Source organism: Micromesistius poutassou (genome assembly GCF_964030765.1).
Source record: "Micromesistius poutassou genome assembly, chromosome: 1".
Classification (NCBI taxonomy): Eukaryota; Metazoa; Chordata; class Actinopteri; order Gadiformes; family Gadidae; genus Micromesistius; species Micromesistius poutassou.
In genome coordinates, this window is record NC_140271.1 from 13,597,988 (window position 1) to 13,617,091 (window position 19,104).

At 51.1% G+C, this 19,104-nt stretch overlaps 1 protein-coding gene across 3 annotated transcripts; it reads left to right on the plus strand.

Moving 5' to 3' along the window:
* The first annotated feature begins 1,379 nt into the window (after positions 1–1,379).
* On the plus strand, positions 1,380–17,971 carry ilf3b (interleukin enhancer binding factor 3b). 3 transcript variants are annotated; one of them, XM_084488434.1, is made up of 18 exons: positions 1,380–1,432; positions 3,033–3,112; positions 3,388–3,611; positions 3,936–4,110; positions 5,352–5,547; positions 7,131–7,222; positions 9,027–9,122; positions 9,499–9,610; positions 9,798–9,895; positions 10,438–10,549; positions 10,872–10,985; positions 11,546–11,754; positions 12,295–12,498; positions 13,400–13,693; positions 13,825–13,957; positions 14,167–14,214; positions 16,120–16,548; positions 17,198–17,971. In XM_084488434.1, the coding sequence occupies exons 2-18, from the start codon at positions 3,110–3,112 to the stop codon at positions 17,311–17,313; spliced, it is 2,655 nt and encodes an 884-aa protein (XP_084344560.1). In that variant the 5' UTR covers positions 1,380–1,432; positions 3,033–3,109; the 3' UTR covers positions 17,314–17,971. The 3 variants fall into 3 exon arrangements, with proteins under 3 accessions (XP_084344560.1, XP_084344561.1, XP_084344559.1); XM_084488435.1 differs by having other exon boundaries at positions 1,390–1,432; positions 9,499–9,625; XM_084488433.1 differs by having other exon boundaries at positions 1,403–1,432; positions 3,036–3,112; positions 9,499–9,625.
* Positions 17,972–19,104: the final 1,133 nt, after the last annotated feature.

Below are 19,104 nucleotides of genomic sequence, written 5' to 3' on the forward strand. Positions count from 1 at the left end.
GGGGGGGGGGGCGGGACCACAGCTCCATCGGCAGCTCGGAGAAGAACACGGCCAATAGGATCTGAGGGGGGGGGGGCGGGACCACAGCTCCATCGTCAGCTCGGAGAAGAACACGGCCAATAGGATCTAAGGGGGGGGGGCGGGACCACAGCTCCATCGGCAGCTCGGAGAAGAACACGGCCAATAGGATCTGACTGGGGGCGGGACCAGGGGGCTGGGGCCAAGGGGGCTGGGGATTGGACGGAGCATTCGTCACTTTTAACCAAACTGACTTTGGAGCTTAGTTTCTAGTTGCCGATGATGTTTGTGGGGGTTCAGAGATAGAAGTGGCAACTTATTCATGGTGTTGAACGGCACTGGCCAGTGGTGTGTGTGTGTGAATGTTTTAGTTCTATGTTCATCCAGGGTTTGATGTTGGAGAACGAGGGGTGATGAGTAGAACGTGAGCGGTTGGCACACAGCTGTGGTTTAGAATCTTCTTTGTCGACGGACTCAAACCATCCAATATCAGATTTCGGAAAGAATGCAACAAATCTTCCAAAAAAGTTTATTCTATTGAGAAATGTTAATCCAATTGCATGATGGGAGTTCGTCCAGGGAATAGGCAGATCTCAGTGTCCCGTCCAGTCTTAAAGCTAATGTCTGGACCTCAATGCTTCAGAAGGAGAGGAGGGTCATCATAAGGGCCATGTCTCTGTCATGGTCTGACTCTACTGTCCCTGCTCACCTGTAAATAACCACACCGAGAGTGTACAGAGCTTTACTGTGACAGTGGTGTGTGGGTCTGGTCTGCAGTGATGTATATGTGAAGTGGAGGCACTAAACCGTGTATTTTCGTGGTATTTATTTTGAGTACCCAGTTGTATGGGTACTCCTAAGAACATTCAACAGAGTAGCTGTTGAATGTAATATACTGAAATAAAATATATATTATATGTTACTTTTTGGGTCTTGTTGAATCCGTTCCTGCTTGGCCAGTTGTAGATTCTCTGAGATACTGTGCCAATCACCATATAATATCATATAATAATTATGTATGTTCATGATATATCTATATGATCTAATATTATATATATTATGCACACACACACACACACACACACACACACACACACACACACACACACACACACACACACACACACACACACACACACACACACACACACACACACACACACACACACACAGTATTGGGGTACACGTACACTATACACTTGTCGCCTCATTTCCTTCTCCTAAATCTGCCTCGTCCCTCGCAGACTGCGTTATAAATCGCGACCACCGTTTGGTCCAATCATAAACCCGTTCGGCCTCTAGTCCAATCAGCTGCCAGGCTGGGCCATTAGGGGCGTTCCCGTGGTGCCCTCAGACAGACCGGAGGCTGGCACTGGACGCACACCCTCCGTCGGCCAACAAAACGCATACACCGGTAAGTCCCAAACCCCGGAGAAAGATTACCCCATAACACGCTGCGCGGCACATTTCGATAAATGATCACCGTAATCCATCGCTAGGCGTTAATTCACTGCTTTATTCGGCTGCACGTGCCTTTGTTCGTGCCTTTTGTTCGTGCAGCGGCTAGCTCGGCGCTATCGCTAGCTGCGCGGCGCGAGGTGCGCGTGTGATGCGTGTTTTTTTTAACGATCTGTTTCGGTGATGTCCTTTTGCCTCGAGACGATCTGCCTGATCAATCATCGTTGAGCGGGATCGATCAGTTCGGCGGGGGGCTGATCGAGTGGATCGGCGACCTGCGGGTTGAAGCGGCGCTAAAATGGCGTCTGGGTTAAAATGATAACCAAGCCGCTGGTCCTCCACTGCTGAGAACCACCTGGTGATGAAGTACTGGACTATAGTTATTATTAACGTGCCTCACCGGGCGGGGAGGTCGGGCACTGTCGCTCTGCACGTCTTTTAAACAAGTTGCAGACCGAAAGAGAAGCACAGACGACGTAATAAACAAGAAGTCCACAGTGGAAAACCTAGGTTGTGTTGTTGTGGTCCAGTACGTCTCTGCTTCATCCGCAGCCTCTTCTATCCGTGTTATGGGTGGGTGTTAGTTATGGGTGGGTGATTATTTATGGTTAGTTAGTGAGCCCCCCCACAACACTTCTGAGCTGTGCAGCACAGACCAGTTGAATGACCAGATCACTGAAACTGCAGATAAAAAAACAGGAATGCACTAACCCTTCCAGTAGTGCCATCTACCACTTGATTCCAGTGCGCAGTCTACAGGTTTCCTCCCACATAATTACGACATGTAGGTGGATTTTCATCCAAAGCATTCAGTCGCAGCATGGGGATGGCCCCAGTGGGAATCAAACCCATTTACTACTGACTCTGAGAGCTGCTCTGTACGATGCTGGGGTCGGGGTATAACTGCTTTCAAAGGGGACGTAGAAGTATGTGTTTCTTCTGCTCTGCTTAACAGACGTATCAGGTCCAGACCAGGGCTGTAGGGAGCTCTGTCCATGGATAATGTTGTCATTTCAACTGTATTCTTAGTGCACAGTACCGGCACAAAACAGCTAAAGGCTTCAAACCGCATGGTGCTCACTGACAAAGTGTGGCAGGGTGTTGATACAGCATGCAACGAAAGGCATGGTAGCAGTACTGTACTCGTAGCAAAAATAAGTATTAGGTTAGAACATATACATTAGCTTGTTGTGTGCAGGACAGTAGAGTCACTGAGTGAGCAGGCATCATAGAAGTGAATCAGAAGTCTGCCCTCGCCAGTCAGGAGCGATTATGCACTTGTTACGTTGTTGTGGAACTGTGAAGGCCTAATCCCATCAACCAATCAATCTAACGGGATTGGTCAAGGTAATTCTTGACATGGTGAACAAGATAATCAATGGTATTGATTGGTTAGGGTAGCTCTGGTTGTCTATCTGGAGCTACGTGTCCCAGCCTGTTGGTCTGGAGAATGTGGGAGCTGCCAGCTACTCTTCAAAGGGTCCGTTATTGTCATCTGGTTCCTTTGTGTTAAACCAAAGTACTTCACTCTGCCGCATGTGTTCTTGTTTCCTCAGTAGATAAGTGCACTGTCTGGATTCTCTGCCCCCCAGCCCCAACGCTGCTGACATCTGCACAACACACAACACCAGCTATGGTAACTTTGTGGTCTATTCAATGCTTTTTATCATTGTATGCACTAGCCATCGTCAAAGAGAAATCCAATTGAATTCACCAAACAATCTTTACGGATTGGCTGCCTGCCATCACAACAAAACGTCTACCTCTGATACTACAAACACAATGTAACCATGACAACCCCCATCCGTTACCATGACTACCCCTCTGACCTCTCCTCCTGGCACTACTACTACTGCTAACTTGGTGTAACCATGACGACCCCTCCCCTCCCCCCCGTGCACTCTCCTCCAGCCTCCTCCCATGCGGCACCGCTCCATGCGCATCTTCATGAACGACGACCGGCACGTGATGGCCAAGCACTCGGCCATCTATCCCACGCAGGAGGAACTGGAGGGCGTGCAGAACATGGTGTCGCACACCGAGCGCGCCCTCAAGGCCGTCTCTGATTGGCTGGACGAGCAGGAGAAGGGCGAGTCCAAGCCCGCCCCCGACCTCCCCGAGGCGGAGAAAGAGAGGTGAGGAGAGAGGTGGGATGGGGTGAGGAGGGAGAGCTGAGGGGGAGAGATAAGGAGAGGGAGAGCGGCGCTGGGTGACCTTGAGAGGCCAACACAGAGAGGCTTTCTGATATTTTTAATTATTGATGGATTTTAGATTCTGGTTGTGCATTTCAGTCCTCGCTGAAGTCATGGCATGATGTTCAATATTGAACACCTCAACACAATCCGCTGTACGAAAGACACGAGTGATGTCTTAAAAATGCACCCCCAAATGCGCTCTTTAATTAAGGTTGTATTTATTTGTTGTATGGAGGATGTGTTCTAATGGACTGCTCCCCCCAGCGACCCCCGGGACCTGGTGACACGCAGCCTGAGGGGCGTGATGAGGGTGGGGCTGGTGGCCAAGGGGCTGCTGCTGAAGGGGGACCTCCACCTGGAGCTGGTGCTGCTCTGCAAGGACAAGCCCACCGCCTGCCTGCTGGGGAAGGTGGCCGACAACCTGACGACACAGCTCAGGGTGAGAGACCGCCCTACTGGGTAGGCAGGGTGTCAGAGTGATAGACCGCCCTACTGGGAGCGGGGGGGACCTGCTCTACGTGGGAGGGGGGCTCAGAGACCAGCTCTACTGGGGAGGGTTGCAAATAACTTATTTCCAGAGTTTCTGAGAGTGACAGCGTTGTTAAGAACACAGACAGACATCTGATCAGAGGAAACTAGAATGCCTCAGCTTTGGGAGAGGTGTGCAGGGGTGGGTGTGACGGTTACCATTCTTGAACTCGGCATAGATTCTGTTCAGGTATTTGGCTGTCAGCCTTCCTGCCATGCAGGAGCATGTTTGATTCAGTGTGCAGGGAGAGGAGGGGATGTTAGACAACAGTGTGTTCGGGAGAGAGCGACAAGGCAAGGATGGCTCAGCCAATCAGTGAGCGCAGCGCCGCTGCACAATGAAATAAATGTAATGCTTGCAATAGTAAATAAAATCTAGGAAATCAATATGTGGCCTTCAACATTGATACTCTGGCAGACAGACACAAATAAATCAATGTGTGGAGGCGGGGTTCTTCAAAGTAGAATTTACTTGTGTAGAAGTAAGCAGGGATACTGGGTCTTCTGCCAGCCTGATGGTTCAGGTGTGTAGGGGTGGAATACTAGTTTTGGGTTGCATTTACCCAGCAAAGGAGTGATCAATTTAAAGGGAGCGGTGTGAGGGAACGTAATGGAGAATGAGATTTGATCAACAACGATCAGGTTGTTCCTCCACTCTGCTCCTTAATGGCTCGGAATCATATCCAGTTGTAGGACAGGAGTGTTATCCTGCATGTTATGTGGATTAAGGAAACTAAGAACATTGAAAGGCGTCGTGGTGGCGGTGTTCAGCTGAAGCCAGCTAACACCGTCACTACGCCACCGACCCAATCTGGATCCTCATCGGGAGCTTGAGTCAAAGTGTAGTACTTGGTTCTATGAACATCCTTACTGTACAGACAGTGATATATTGTTGTTTCTCCTTCTCCTGACAAATGTACTTATGTAAGACACTTTTGATAAAAGTGATGAACGCCCTAAATGTAAGTGTATTTCAGTGTAGCCCAGCGGCTCTTAGTCAACACACTCTGCTGTCACCCCTCACGCCTGGCCTTGACCTGAAGCTGCTTCATGAGGAAAGCAGAACCAACCTCTCCCCGTGTCTCTGCTCTTTGATAGGCAGTCATGAGTACATCAGACCCAACCTCTCCCTGTGTCTCTGCCCTCTGATAGGCTGTCACAGAGGACACGTACACGGTGACCCAGAATCTCCCGGACGCCAGCATCGTGATCCAGAATGCCAAGGCGCCCCCGCTCTCCATGACGGTCAACCTCACCTCACCGCTGGTGCGCGAGAAGGCGGAGAAGGCAGAGAAAGCCGACGCGGCCGTGAAGGTGGAGGAGGTGGAAGTGAAGGTGGAGGAGGGAGGTAAGGCTGCGGGACAGGCCCCGGCCCCTTCTCGTGCTCCCCTAGCAACTGCCATGGCGACCAGCGGCCCCTCCACCATGCAAGGAGACCAACGGGCAGACAGACAGGGAGACACAGACAGACAGGCAGACTGGCTGACCAGTGGGACAGATATTGTTTATTGGGCCTTCAATGGAGCTAGCTAGGGCACAGAAGAAGTGTTAAGTGAACTTTGACCTATGCTGCCATGGTTACAGCCCTCTAGACACCCTTGTAGTTCCATACGATGTAACTCTACATTTTTGATGGCCCAATATACAGTATAGGGACAGGTAGCGCTTGTGTTGAGTGACAGGTCTATGTAAAGGTTTTCAAGGCCCCCCACCCCCCCCAACGATAAGAAGGCTTACTGAGATGGAACGAAACGAAACAAAAGAAACCACGTTGTTTGCATGTGTTATGATTCATATTCCTGACGAACGGTTCGCATTGCAGCAAAAATGAGCTGCGTGTTGTGGGGTCCGGGCCCCTGGCCCTCCGGGGGGGAGGGCCTTGTCAGCCCCGTTCCCCGCCAGGGACGGGTATGGGGTTACAGATGAGGACCACGGGAAACAGGGCTCCACACAGCCGGCTGCGGGGGTCGACTCCCGGCCGAAAGTTTCTGGGTTCGACCCCCCCCCTCTGCAGCCTTGAGCGAGAGGCCATGACCTCACTTAAGTAACATGGATCTGAGCTCACCATTTTTATTCGTTATTCAAACCTCCAGTAGCTAGTGACACCTAGTGCAAACAGAGCTGCTGGCCGGTCAGTCCGCCGCCCTGATTGGCCCTGGTTGGGTCCAGCAGCCCCCAGTGATTGGCCCGCTCAGTGTGGGCCCCTAGTCTTGCTCCTTAACCCCGGGTCCCCCCCCGGGTCTCCTCCCTCCCAGCCGTCAGTTTTGCTGCAGTGTGGACCGGTCGGTACTGATGATGCCTCCTTACGTGCGTCCTGATGCTGCCTGTGGTTCCCGTTCTCACTCTCTCTGTCAAGCCTTCTAGTTTGTCCGTCTGTAGGGACGCTGGACCTTTGACCAACTGGTCGCTCTCTGTCTCGGAAGGGGCTCGGTGCGGAACGCCGCCGCCGGCCGCGGGGTCAAAGGGGGGCGGGGCTCCGCCTCCACGCTCGCCCGGCCGCACTCTCAGAAATCGCTTCCCGAAACACACGGGCACTGGGGCGCACGATGCCTAGCAACATCCTCCACCACGGAGCTAGTGGTGCTAACACCAGAACACGCACATTCAGTCCATAATTTAAAAGTGAAAAAACACACAAACACACACACACACACACACCATTTAAACGTACACCTTAAGTAACAACACTAGCTACATGCCGCCGCAATCCACGCCCCTAACAGCACCACACCTAGCGGTCCGCGGTGGGTTGTGGTCTAGTGGGCTCAGGACCCGGCGTGGTGCCCCAGGGAGGGTGGGAGCGTGTGGAGGGGAGCCCCCCCTCCCCTTTACCCGGCCTGGCCGAGAGTCAGCCCCGCCGGCCCCCCCTGGCCGCCTGACAGAACTCCCCTTGGTCAAACTGTACCTTGTCTTCTTATCCACCACCACTAGAGTCGCTCTCTGTCCCCGACCCAGCGGATGCTCTGGACAGGCAGAAATGCCTAACCGCCTTGGCGTCCCTCCGCCACGCCAAGTGGTTCCAGGTTTGCATTTTGTCTTTATTTGTCTCAAGATAAGATTAAAGTGAAAGAAGCCGAAGGAACGTAGAGCGGAGACTCATGTTCTCCTTTGTGTTTGTCTGCTGTGTGTCATTGGTGTCCATTTAACTAGGGGGTCGTCACGCCTTGTTGCTGTCTCTCTCTCACTCCGTCTCTCTGCCTCTGTCGCTCTTGTCTCTTCTTGTCTCTCCCCTCTTCTTGTCTCTCCCCTCTTCTTGTCTCCTTTCTTCTCGTCTCTCCTATCGTAGAGCTGCTTTGCTGAGTAGGTCGCACTGCGGTGTTAGATGATCAGGTGTGAAATGACTGACTGCTGCTTAAAGGGGTGGTCTCTTCATTTAACTCTGCCCCCGTTGGGCTATTGAGCTCTGAGGTCCCCGGTATGGTCTGTTATTAGATGTAGTTTGTAATGGGTGCCACTAATCACACGTTCTGCATCACTTGGCTACAGTGTCTTTGTGGAGGTTTTGGCCTCTTGTACTAAACGTCCCCCAATGGACCACATGATGCATGACGCGTGTCTGGCGGCACCTCTATGAGCTGGCACCTGATCACAGGTTCTATTTGAGAATCTCCCCACTACCCCTACAGGAGCCTCGAGTTACATGACCTGTACCTCCTAAAGGAGAGCCGTCAAGCTGGGCTGTTTCCTAATATAATCTAGTACTTCTGCAAACAGAGTGTGAAAGAATTGCAGCCTACGGACACCAACTCTCTATCCCCTCCGAGTTTGCGGAGCATTGGGGCGATCACCCGGCCTAGTGGGGGGTCTGGAACGAGGTCCAGCTCTTTGGTGTCGGTCTACCTTCTTTCACAGCACCTGTTGAAGCAGTACTCTTAGGGTTATAGCCCAGCAGGACAGTTTAATTTAAACTATACAAGCATGCTCTTCAGACAGGGAGACACTGTCTCTTGGGGCAATATTTTAAATGTAATCTGTGTGTGCGTGATCAGTTGACTGTGTGTGTTAGACATGGACCCGGTTCCACCATTTTGTTGTAGTGGAAACAAGAAGATCTCTGGTCACCGATCTCGTTGATGTTTAGTTTTATGGTTCCGTACCTTTCTGTCTCTCAAACTAAACTAAAACCCTGGTCCATGCAGCGTGTCTGTAAGTATGTAGCCTCACACCCTCCCCGCTGTCTCTGGGATACTGCTAATGTTCTACTGATGCATCAATCCAAAGCCAATCATTTACATTCAGGGCATTGAGCAGATGCTTTTACCCAAAGCGACTTACAATACGTACATTTGTCTGTTTGAAGAAAGAGAAACAACAATATATCACTGTCGGTACAGTAAGGATGTTCATAGAACCAAGTGCCAAGCACTAACAATCACTAGGTTAACCCGTTCCCCGTATACAACACAGACAGCTAGGATAAGAGCTAGCTTTGTTGTCACATGACCCTGTAACCGAGGTCCTTTCTGGACCTCTCTGGAGCTCTAGAACATCCTCTCACTCCTGGCCTCTCCAGGTGTAGCAGTGCATGCTGTCTAAGTAGCGTTACGCCACACGTTTCTCTCGGTTCCAGAGAAGCTCTCGTAGCCCAGCCTCCACAGGCTCCTCCCGCTAGGTAAACCCCTCCCCCAGCCCAGTTAGTACTGTATGTGTGTGTGTGATGCGGCTCGGTGACCTCCTCCTCCTGGTTTAGTCCTCTGTTGACGTTGTGTTGGCTGGCGGTGCTCCGAGGTTTAAGGCGTTTCGGTCCTCTGTTGACGTTGTGTTGGCTCGCTGCGGTGCTCCGAGGTCTAAGGCGTGTCCCCCCCCCCCACCCTGCTGTCTCCACAGGCCCGCGCCAACGGGCTGCGCTCCTGCGTCATTGTCATCCGCATCCTGAGGGACCTCTGCTCCCGCGTGCCCACCTGGGAGCCGCTGCAGGGCTGGGTGAGTCTCTGCTGGTCCTGGATTAGTCCTACAGGGTTAGGGACAGGGCTGGGTGAGTCTCTGCTGGTCTAGGATAAGCTGTACTACAGGTTTAGGACCCAGAGCCAGGGCCGGGTGAGTCCCTGCTGGTCCCGGATCAGTCCTACAGCATTAGGGCCCAGGGCTGGGTGAGTCTCTGCTGGTCTAGGATCAGTCCTACAGGGTTAGGGATCAACAACGAAACATGTTTACATTTCAACTACTTTTCTCGAGTTCTTAATTGTTTAGCTCTCAGAATTGAAACCTGCTCAGTTTTTGAATACCCCCCCTGTGCTAAAGGCGAACTGGCGTCCACCCCTGGCTAAACGCTGTGTTCGTCTGTTCTCTTGTCCCCCAGCCTCTGGAGCTGCTGTGTGAGAAGGCGATTGGCACCGGGAACCGACCAATGGGAGCAGGCGAGGCCCTGCGTAGGGTTCTAGAATGCCTGGCCTCTGGCATCCTCATGTCGGGTATGCATCACGCAGGTGGAGAACACTAGTACCTACCCCTCTCACCTCATAGCCTTACCTAGTCTCCTTGACGAGCCTGTTGGAACACTTCATGTACTTTAGTTAATGGACATCTGAATCTTGGATTAATAGTGTACAGCTCACCGTTGAGGTTTGAGACGTTGATCTCTTACTGTGTGTGTGTCAGATGGCGCGGGGATCTGTGACCCGTGTGAGAAGGAGCTGACCGACGCCATTGGTCACCTGGATATGCAGCAGAGAGAAGACATCACGCAGAGTGCCCAGGTGAGACCGTCAGAACGAGACCTCCACATGCTGCCCCCCAGAGCAGCCGATGGGTTGAACCCTACATCAACACCTTAGACTTAGACTTTTCTTTGTCATTCAACATACCATCAGGGCACACATTAAACAGAATTACGTTACCTTGGCTCACGGTGGAGTGGACACTTAAATGTATCATGTTTTCAAATTTTCAGACTATAAAGGGCTGGTATGATTTTTAAAAAGGTTAAAATTACTAAGTGTATAAAAAGTGCAATGATAAAAGAATAAAGTGACATAGTGATATTGCACTACCAGAGGCAGCAGCATGTTTTAGTCCAGTGAGGATCCCATGGAGGGTTGGGGGTGTGCGGGGGGGCTGTTACAGTCCATAGATGAAGCTTTATTTATTGGAGGAACCATTTGGACCTGATCGCCGCCATTGTCTTCCTAGTACTGTGCTGAGCAGATTATTATTATTATTATTATAATTATTATTATTATTATTATTATTATGTGTGTGTGTGTGTTCTAAATGTTCTGTTTCTGTCTTCTATCGTCAGCACGCCTTGAGGCTGGCTGCCTTCGGTCAGATCCACAAGGTTCTGGGGATGGACCCCCTGCCCTCCAAGATGCCCAAGAAACCAAGAACGGAGACCCCCATAGACTACACAGGTATGGCCACTCTGAGACCCCCATCGACTACAGGTACATCTAGGCTTGTTAACACAGGGACACCAGAGTCTTTGAAGTAGCCCAGTGGTTCTCAAACTTTTTCCTCTAGTGTACCCCCTCTAAGATATTTATGTCTACATATTTTCTATTGTCTAGCTTTCAGAATTGAAACTTGCTCAGGGTGGAAAAATAATGTAGTCAGCTTTTTTATTTTCTCTTTGTGTACCCCCCTGCAGTACACGTACCCCCATTTGAGAACCACTGATGGCGACGCAGTTTTGTCTAACAGTTTGTCTGTCTGTCTCTGTCTTTCTGTCTCCAGTCCAAATCCCGCCCAGCACCACCTACGCCCCGCCCATGAAGCGGCCCATGGAGGAGGAGGAGGGAGCGGAGGACAAGAGCCCCAACAAGAAGAAGAAGAAGCTGCAGAAGAAGAGTAGGTCCTCCGGGGGGGTGGTCTGAGCCACCAAAGGGGGCGGGACCAGTGGGTTTGGGGGCGTAGTGTGTTATGGACCCATGCATAATGGGTGTCTCAATAAAGGAGCACTCTGATTGGTTGGAACTGTAGGACTCCCTCTCTGGGTTAAACATGGTACTGCAGGCATGTCTTCCTGTTGGCTGATGGTGGCCCCGGGCCCCTGCTGATAGCAGCCTGCCTGACTCTCGCTACGTGAGACTGAACTGAAGGGTGTTTAAGGGGGAGGCCTGCATATTTGGATACTTTGAATTGTGATCATTATGTATTATCTGCATCATGAACTCTGGATATCGGACGTTACATTATACATTACATTATATGGACATTTCCACAGATAGTTTGTGGAAACATTGACTGAGATTTGGACCGATGGAGAACGCTTATCGTGGATCCATGACTCCTACATACTGTATCCGCTGTTCGTTGTTGTGTGGCCGTCCCCTTGTGTCAGAACAGCAGCCTTCGACGGCTCCCCTCTCAGGGCTGTACCAACCCATCTGTACCCTCCTCCCCCACAGCGGCCCCCGAGGACAAGGCGGACCCCCCCCAGACCATGAACGCCCTGATGCGGCTGAACCAGCTGAAGCCGGGGCTGCAGTACCGGCTGCTGTCCCAGACGGGCCCGGTGCACGTCCCGGTGTTCACCATGAGTGTGGAGGTGGACGGTCGCGCCTTCGAGGCGTCCGGCCCCTCCAAGCGCACCGCCAAGCTGCACGTCGCCGTCAAGGTGGGCCCCCCCTCCCAGGATGCACCTCTTCTGATGCTGAGGGGTTAGCTTTGTGTCGCTGAGCGGTCCGGTTTTGTGTGTTGTGAATTTGTAAGGTTCTGGAAGTGCTGAGAAAGTGCTTCAGAGCTGCTACTCTTCTCAGAATGGTGACGGTTAAGTGCTTGGGTTGAGAATGTAATTCTGTTCATTAAGAGCTTTCCCCCTGGTGCTCAGAGTTCACCTAGACTCTGCATAGCCCCCCCACCCCTCTTACCCACTTATTGTATGTTGTACGTCCTGGCACTTAAAAATAGTACTGTATTGTGTAGTATCTTATCCTAGCTATCTCTGTTGTATACGGGGAATGGGTTAACCTAGTGATTGTTAGTGCTTCGTACTTGGTTCTATGAACATTCTTACTGTACCGACAGAGATATATCGTTGTTTCTTTCTTCTGACAAATGTACTTGTAAGTCTTGATTGTAAGTCGCTTTGGATAAAAGTGTCTGCTAAACACCCTAAATGTAACTGGTAACCTCCACCCCCCCCCCCCCGCTCCAGGTCCTGCAGTTCATGGGTCTCCCCACAGGGGTGGACCTGAAGACGGAGCCCGTGGCCAAGCCCCAGCCCGAGACCCCGGCCCCCGTGGTGCTGGCCCCTGTTGAGCCCAAACCGGTCCTGGTCCCAGTGGAGGCCCCCACGCCCGCTGGGGGGCCCGCAGGCTCAGGGGCCGCGACCGCAGCAGACGCCACGGACGCGCCAGAGGTAGGCGGGACGCTCAGTCACACCGGGGGGGGGGGGTGTAGCTCCATCTGGACCACTCAGGTCCTCTGGCCTGGTATTGGTTCCCAGGACAGGGTCAGGACAGAGACCTGTGGGGAGGCGGCCATCAGTGTCTGTGGTCCTCTCCTCTGGAACCGCTTGCTGGAGGAGCTGAGGAGAACACACTAAGGGAACACCTTAAAAGAAACCTTAAAACAGTGGTTCTCAACCGGGGGTCCGTGGCGCATTGCTACAAAATATGTAAAAAAAACGGCAGTGACGGACCCCCCCCCCCCCCCCCCGGTCAACAATCCTGCCCGACCACAACCAAAGAATCTCCACTCTCCCCCCCCATCAACAACTCCACCCGCGGTGGAATCGCCTTTATTATTAATAGAACGACGCTACGCGTGGAGTGCGTACCAAACACACATTTGTGTCGCGGTTATGAGGGGGTCCTTGAAAATAATTCTGCCTTATGAGGGGTCCCCGGCCCCATATAGTTTGAAAACCCCTGCCTTAAAACACACCCATTTAGCTCAGCGCTCTTATCCATTTAATTTATAGGTTTACTTTTCTTTATTTTCCTGTATTGTGAAGCAGCTTGTGTCGCAATTTTGCACGAAAGGCGCTGTATAAATAAAGATTGATGTTATTTAGTCTGCCAGCTAGGATGCACAGTTTGTCCCAGAGTGTACAAGAAAGAGTGTACAAGAATCAGAACAGCACTGATATGTTTAGGTTGTGGTGCACACATTAACTGCATTACATTAAAGGCAGTCAGCAATAATCATTGTCTACATAGTTATTTAATAACAATATTAAATGTACAGAATATCAATGAATGTACAGGTATACATACGGTCTAGTTTCTGTTACCGAGCACTAACCCTCCCTCCCCCAGGGCACCCGGCACCAGGGCCCCATCCTCACCAAGCACGGGAAGAACCCGGTGATGGAGCTGAACGAGAAGCGGCGCGGCCTGCGCTATGAGCTGATCTCGGAGACGGGCGGCTCCCACGACAAGCGCTTCGTGATGGAGGTGGAGATCGACGGGCAGAAGTTCAGGGGGACGGGCTCCAACAAGAAGGTGGCCAAGGCCTACGCCGCACTGGACGCCCTGGAGAGGCTGTTCCCCGAGGGCGCCGCCAGCGAGGCCGCCAAGAAGAAGAAGGGGCCGGCAGCCGGGCAGCCCCGGGTAGGTGTCCGTCCGTCCCCCCCCCCCTCTCCAGTGGAGGGTCTTTCATTGTCTGCCTCCGTCCTCTGGACTCTGGGAACCAAGAACTCCCCATGGTTGACTCTCTCTCTTTCTCTGTCTCTCTCCATCAGAACACGGCGGGCTTCGGGATGATGGGCGGGGCCTCAGGTGCCGACACGGCCTCACCCAGGGGGCGGGGCAGAGCGGGGAGGGGCCGGGGCAGGGGAAGGGGCTTCAACAACGGAGGAGGCTACTCCCAAGGAGGTAAGAGGAGACATAACGTTTCACTTCCCTCAATCAGGTGTGTGTGTGTGTGTGTGTGTGTGTGTGTGTGTGTGTGTGTGTGTGTGTGTGTGTGTGTGTGTGTGTGTGTGTGTGTGTGTGTGTGTGTGTGTGTGTGTGTGTGTGTGTGTGTGTGTGTGTGTGTGTGTGTGTGTGTGTGTAAATGTTTTAATATGGTCTCTTCGTCTCAGGGGGCTTCGGGACGTACGGCTATGGAAACAACGGCGTCTCCGGATACAGTGAGTATTAATCAGAGACGAGGCACCAATGCATGCACCTGCTGTATTGTGAGACACTTACTGTCAATGACGTCAACCAGATGGCATATATTATGAGTATCATTACTAAATACAAGTCACAGGGCCCACGCCCTGATCGCTGCTAGATAGTCCAACAGTCAGGTCTCACTGTAGAGTGAACGCTAAAGTCTATTGACTAGACCACGTCTGCTGCCTGCTGTGAGGACTGTGTAGCGAGGTGTTGGTCTCAGGTACTGCTGACTGATCACAAAGGAATGGCAGACCTCCATATGATGTTGACTCTAGCTGGAGCGGCCCCTGCATCTCGAACCAACGGAAGAGACGTGCTTACTGGGATGGTTTTACATTTCTCTGCTTTGAGCACCAGGCCTGGTTCTCCTGTCCGTTCGGCCCTGCCCCCCCCCCCCCAGCCTAGCAGTCCCAGACCCCTGGCTCTGCAGGCTCTGACCCAGAGACCGACGGAGCAGAGAAATCTAAAAACAACCTGAATAATCGGCCACCAAAACCCAATCTAATTCTTACATTTCTGCCTTCTCTGCCCTGTCTCACTCTGTAGGTGACTTTGTCTCAGACTGCTATGGCTACAGCGAGTTTGCTACCTAGACCCCCCCCCCCCCCCGCCAGTATTAAGACCAATCATTAAGTACAAAGTCCGATAACCAACCATGGTCACAAACTAGTTCTTCCAGTGGCGTCGTCCTCTCCAACTCCAGCTCACCGCCACCGCCTCTGGGAAATGTTCACTCCTCCCATCGCCTGAGAGGGACGGGGGCTCGCGAGCGCATAGCGTTTACGTCTGACGTCTGGATCTGGACGTCTGGTTCGCGTCCGCCTGTCATAGATCGCCTCCCTGGTTTTACGTCGACACTAGAGCCTTTCTTTGGCCTCATGAACATGAAGCCACCGTGTGGGGAAAAAACCGCCTTTCACAACCGATAGAGAGAAACCAAACTGGGGGACAGCAGCGATACATGTAGCCCTCGCTGTTTCATGATTAGTTCAAATTTGTGACCGTACGTGTGACAGCAGCACAGCAGCAGAGATATTTAAATCATCAATTCAACCGCATAAATAACTTGGGTCACATCTGTCATTTTCTAAAGCTGGAGAGCTTTTCATGTAGTTGTTCCTCAACATTGACCCCATAAGGTCATCTTGTGACCTCCAAGTGGCTCTTGGACCACAGGTCGCACACAAACATCAGACTCAAGCTCGTGTCCATTCCCATCTTCATGAAGTTCTGGTGGCTAAAATGACTCAAACTCTAACGGTTTAATTTCTGACTTGGTGAATGCCTCTTTAACCCATGATGATGATGATAAACAAAGCTAGTTACTTTTTAAACTGTTGTTTCTGTAACATCAGCTCGCTGCTGTATGCTTGATGACAGACACTGTAGTCCTCCTCCACTGACGGTCAGACTACTGTATCAACTATGTGAAGGCCCAAAAACGTGACTCCTCTGAACACGGAGAGACTCTGAATCAAACTGTATTACTGTGATTAAAGGAGAGCTGGGGTGATGTTCCCCACTTGTTTTACGCCGCTTTGCTTGTTTTTTTTCTAAATAAACGTGTTCATTTTCTCAAGCTGTAGCCTGAGTGGATTCCTGTCTTTGCATGCGGAAACGAATGCACACATTCTATTGGCTTCAGTCACCTGGCCACCATCTTGGTTCCAAGCGCTAGCTAGCCATCTTGGTTCCGAGCGCTAGCCCGCCATCTTGGTTCCGAGCACTAGCCGGGTGGGGGAAATGAATGCGGTTTCCTGCATTCATTCATAGTGCTTGGAAGCAAGACACATCTCCTCACACATAACTCAATGTGTTTAGTTCTGCTGTCCCCCTCTTAACCCCTCCTCTGTGCTGCTTCCCCCCCCCCCCAGACTACTACAACGCCAACGGTGGCGCAGGGCCCCCAGGCGTCCCGTCGGGCGGCCCCCCGACCAACGCCCCCCCCGGCCCCGTCCCGGGCCCAGTGGGGGGCCCCTCCTATGGCTCCTACTACCAGAACGACCCTGCCTACGCCGCCGCCTCCCCCGGCCCCAAGCCTCCCAACAAGAAGGCCCCCATGCACCCGGGGGCCAAGGCCCACTTCCCGGGGGCCTCTAGTGGAGGCGGCCCTCCAGGGGTCCACCCCCCGGGGGTCCCAACGGGGCCCGGGGTCTACAGTCAGTACAGCCAGGGCTACGGGACGGGCAAGAAGAGCTTCGCCCAGCCGCCGGGCGGGGCAGGGGGGTACCCCTACAGCACCGCCTACCCCAGTCAGGTGACCGGAGGGGGCATGGCCGGTAACCAAGACTATGGCTACGAAGGTGAGCAGGTCGGAGGGATAGCCTCGAACGTGTGTTGGCGTGTGTTTTGGCTCCAGGTGTGATTCAATTAAACTTTATTAGTACAGCCCGTAATCACAGGTCCAGTCTCAAAGGGCTTAACCCTGGCCCCCCCAGTGAGCAAGAGGAGATGGTGTTGACCCCGTTGACTCTCTAGTGACATCATCGGGGGTGGGCGGTGTTGACCCCGTCGACCCTCTAGTGACATCATGTGCCCCCCCCCCCAGGATTTGATGTCACTATGGGGTCAGTTTTTAAATGCTTGTAAAATCCCATCTGGTGGTAAACGAGAGTTCCGCTCAAAGTTTAGGATTTGGTGATCTGTGTGTTTTTTATGTAATGCGATGATTGTTCTCAGAGTTGTTACATTTACATTTACATTCAGGGAATCAGATGCTTTTATCCAAAGCGACATACCATTAGTCAGAAGAAAGGGAAACAATATATCACTGTGGGTACAGTAAGGATGTTCATAGAACCAAGTGCCAAGCACTAACAATCGCTAGGTTAACCCGTCCCCCGTATACAACAGAGATAGCTAGGGTAAGATGCAACACAATGCTAAGTACTGTTTGTAAGTGCCAGGATAATAAGTGACGTTCTCCTCAACCCCTGACCTTCTCGCCCCCAGGCTACAACGACCAGTCCAGTTACGCCACCCAGGGCGCTGGGAACCAGCAGTCCCAGTACCACAACCCCGCCGGCTACGGCCGGGGCGACCCCAGTATGAACTACCAGTACAGATAGACTCCGACCCCCCACCCCTCCTGGTTCAGCAGCAGCCTCCTCCTCATCACCCTCCTCTTCCAGCCTTTTCCAAAGAACGAGAGTTCGAGAGTTAATGGTGGACTGTGCGTTGTGTCGTGTGGAAAAGGCATTGGCACAACGTGAGAATCGATGACTCTAGATTCCTGAGGTCTGAGGACTTCAAAGCGGTCGTTGGCGGTGGTGGTCTCTGGTTCCCTGCTCCTGTGTTTGGCTCCTCCTCCGTTATTCTTTCTTTGTATAATTCCCGCCATTCCTCCCCCAGGTTTCATTATAAAATAATGCTTTCAGTTTCTAATCTGAGTTCTTCAGTTGGTTTAGGCAGGGTTTGTTTAGTTCTAGGGTGAAACCGGTGGAGACCACCTTGACCACTTCGTTTTGAACTACTGAGTTTTTGATTGACAGATTTCAGATTGATATTTTTACGACACATTAGGCCTCTGAACAGCTTGTTATTTTTTATTGCTTGTAATTTTTGCTTCGTTTTGTAATATTTTACCTCATTCAATGTAGTAATTTTAACAAATAGTTCTGAGGGTTCATGGAAATGTCCTTTGAGTCTAAGTGTCCTACCAGTGTAAGCTTGGATGGTGTTGACAGTGTAAGATATTGGGTGTACCAATAAAGATGTTTTATTTTGAAGGCCTAATTGGATTTTTTGGTTGTTATTTGGGATAGTGATGTGTTTTAGTTGAACTTCTATTACGAATTAATCTAATTTTTAAACCTGTAAACAATACGTGGCACTATCGGGATAATAACTTAATTGAGTCAACATTTATTTTGTTAGTACTTCATGTCCCCTATTGTACTCGACGTCCTGATTTGACCGCCAAGGGGCAATGGGTTTCAAACGGTAACTTTTATAGATATTTAGATATATCTATACAAATAACATGTATGGAAGCCCATTCCCACCAGTAAAAAAAAAAAAAAAGATGAAAACTCTTCCTTGATAAAAAAAATAAAATCCCCATTGTAAGTCATAATTATGAGATAAAAAGTCGAAATTATGAGATAAAGTCATAATAATGAGAGTCGAAATTATGAGAAAAAGTCATGAGATAAAAAGTCGAAATTATGAGATAAAAAAGTCATGAGAAAAAGTCATGGTTATGAGATAAAAAGTGCATAACCATCATCGCTGGCATCCCGAACCATGCAAAAGACAAGCAATCCTGAATAAGTTAAAGGTCCCATGGCATGAAAATTTCACTTTATGAGGTTTTCTAACATTAAGTTGAGTTCCCCTAGCTTCCCTATGGTCCCCAATTGCGTTAGGTGTAAACCGAGAAGTAGGTATCTTGCTCCATCTTTGAAAAAAGGATAGCTGAAACGCTTTGATTTGGCTTCCGGTCCCGTATGACGTCATACGGGACCAGGTTACCAAGTGTTCTTTGTTATTTATAACCATTCTGCTGTTGGTGTTATGGCGCATAACACGCAACACAATAACGCAAGCTTGCATAAAGCTCCCATTTGGGGCTCCAGCAGGAGACAACCCCGGGCAACGGGCAGCGTTTAGCGGGGCTCTGACAGACAATCCTGGGCAACAATCCTTTTCTCCTCCATGTCGCGGTTCCCAATTCCTTCTCAACCAACCCGACGCAGACAACCCCGGGCAACAATCGCGGGCAACAATCCCTTTCTCCTCCATTTCGCAGTTGTACTTAATATTGACGTGGAAGTGGAAGAACCAGAGGCGTTTGAGAACCCGACGCAGTCGTTTGAGATTCATAATATCATCCGGAGGCTCAAACAGCTTTTGACCAT

What these genes read in the sequence shown, in the direction of transcription:
- ilf3b (XM_084488435.1), top strand. An exon ending in CCCGAGGCGGAGAAAGAGAG is followed by an intron (nt 3,612 to 3,935) that starts GTGAGGAGAGAG and finishes TGCTCCCCCCAG; the next exon opens with CGACCCCCGGGACCTGGTGA. An exon ending in GACCCCCATAGACTACACAG is followed by an intron (nt 10,550 to 10,871) that starts GTATGGCCACTC and finishes TTCTGTCTCCAG; the next exon opens with TCCAAATCCCGCCCAGCACC.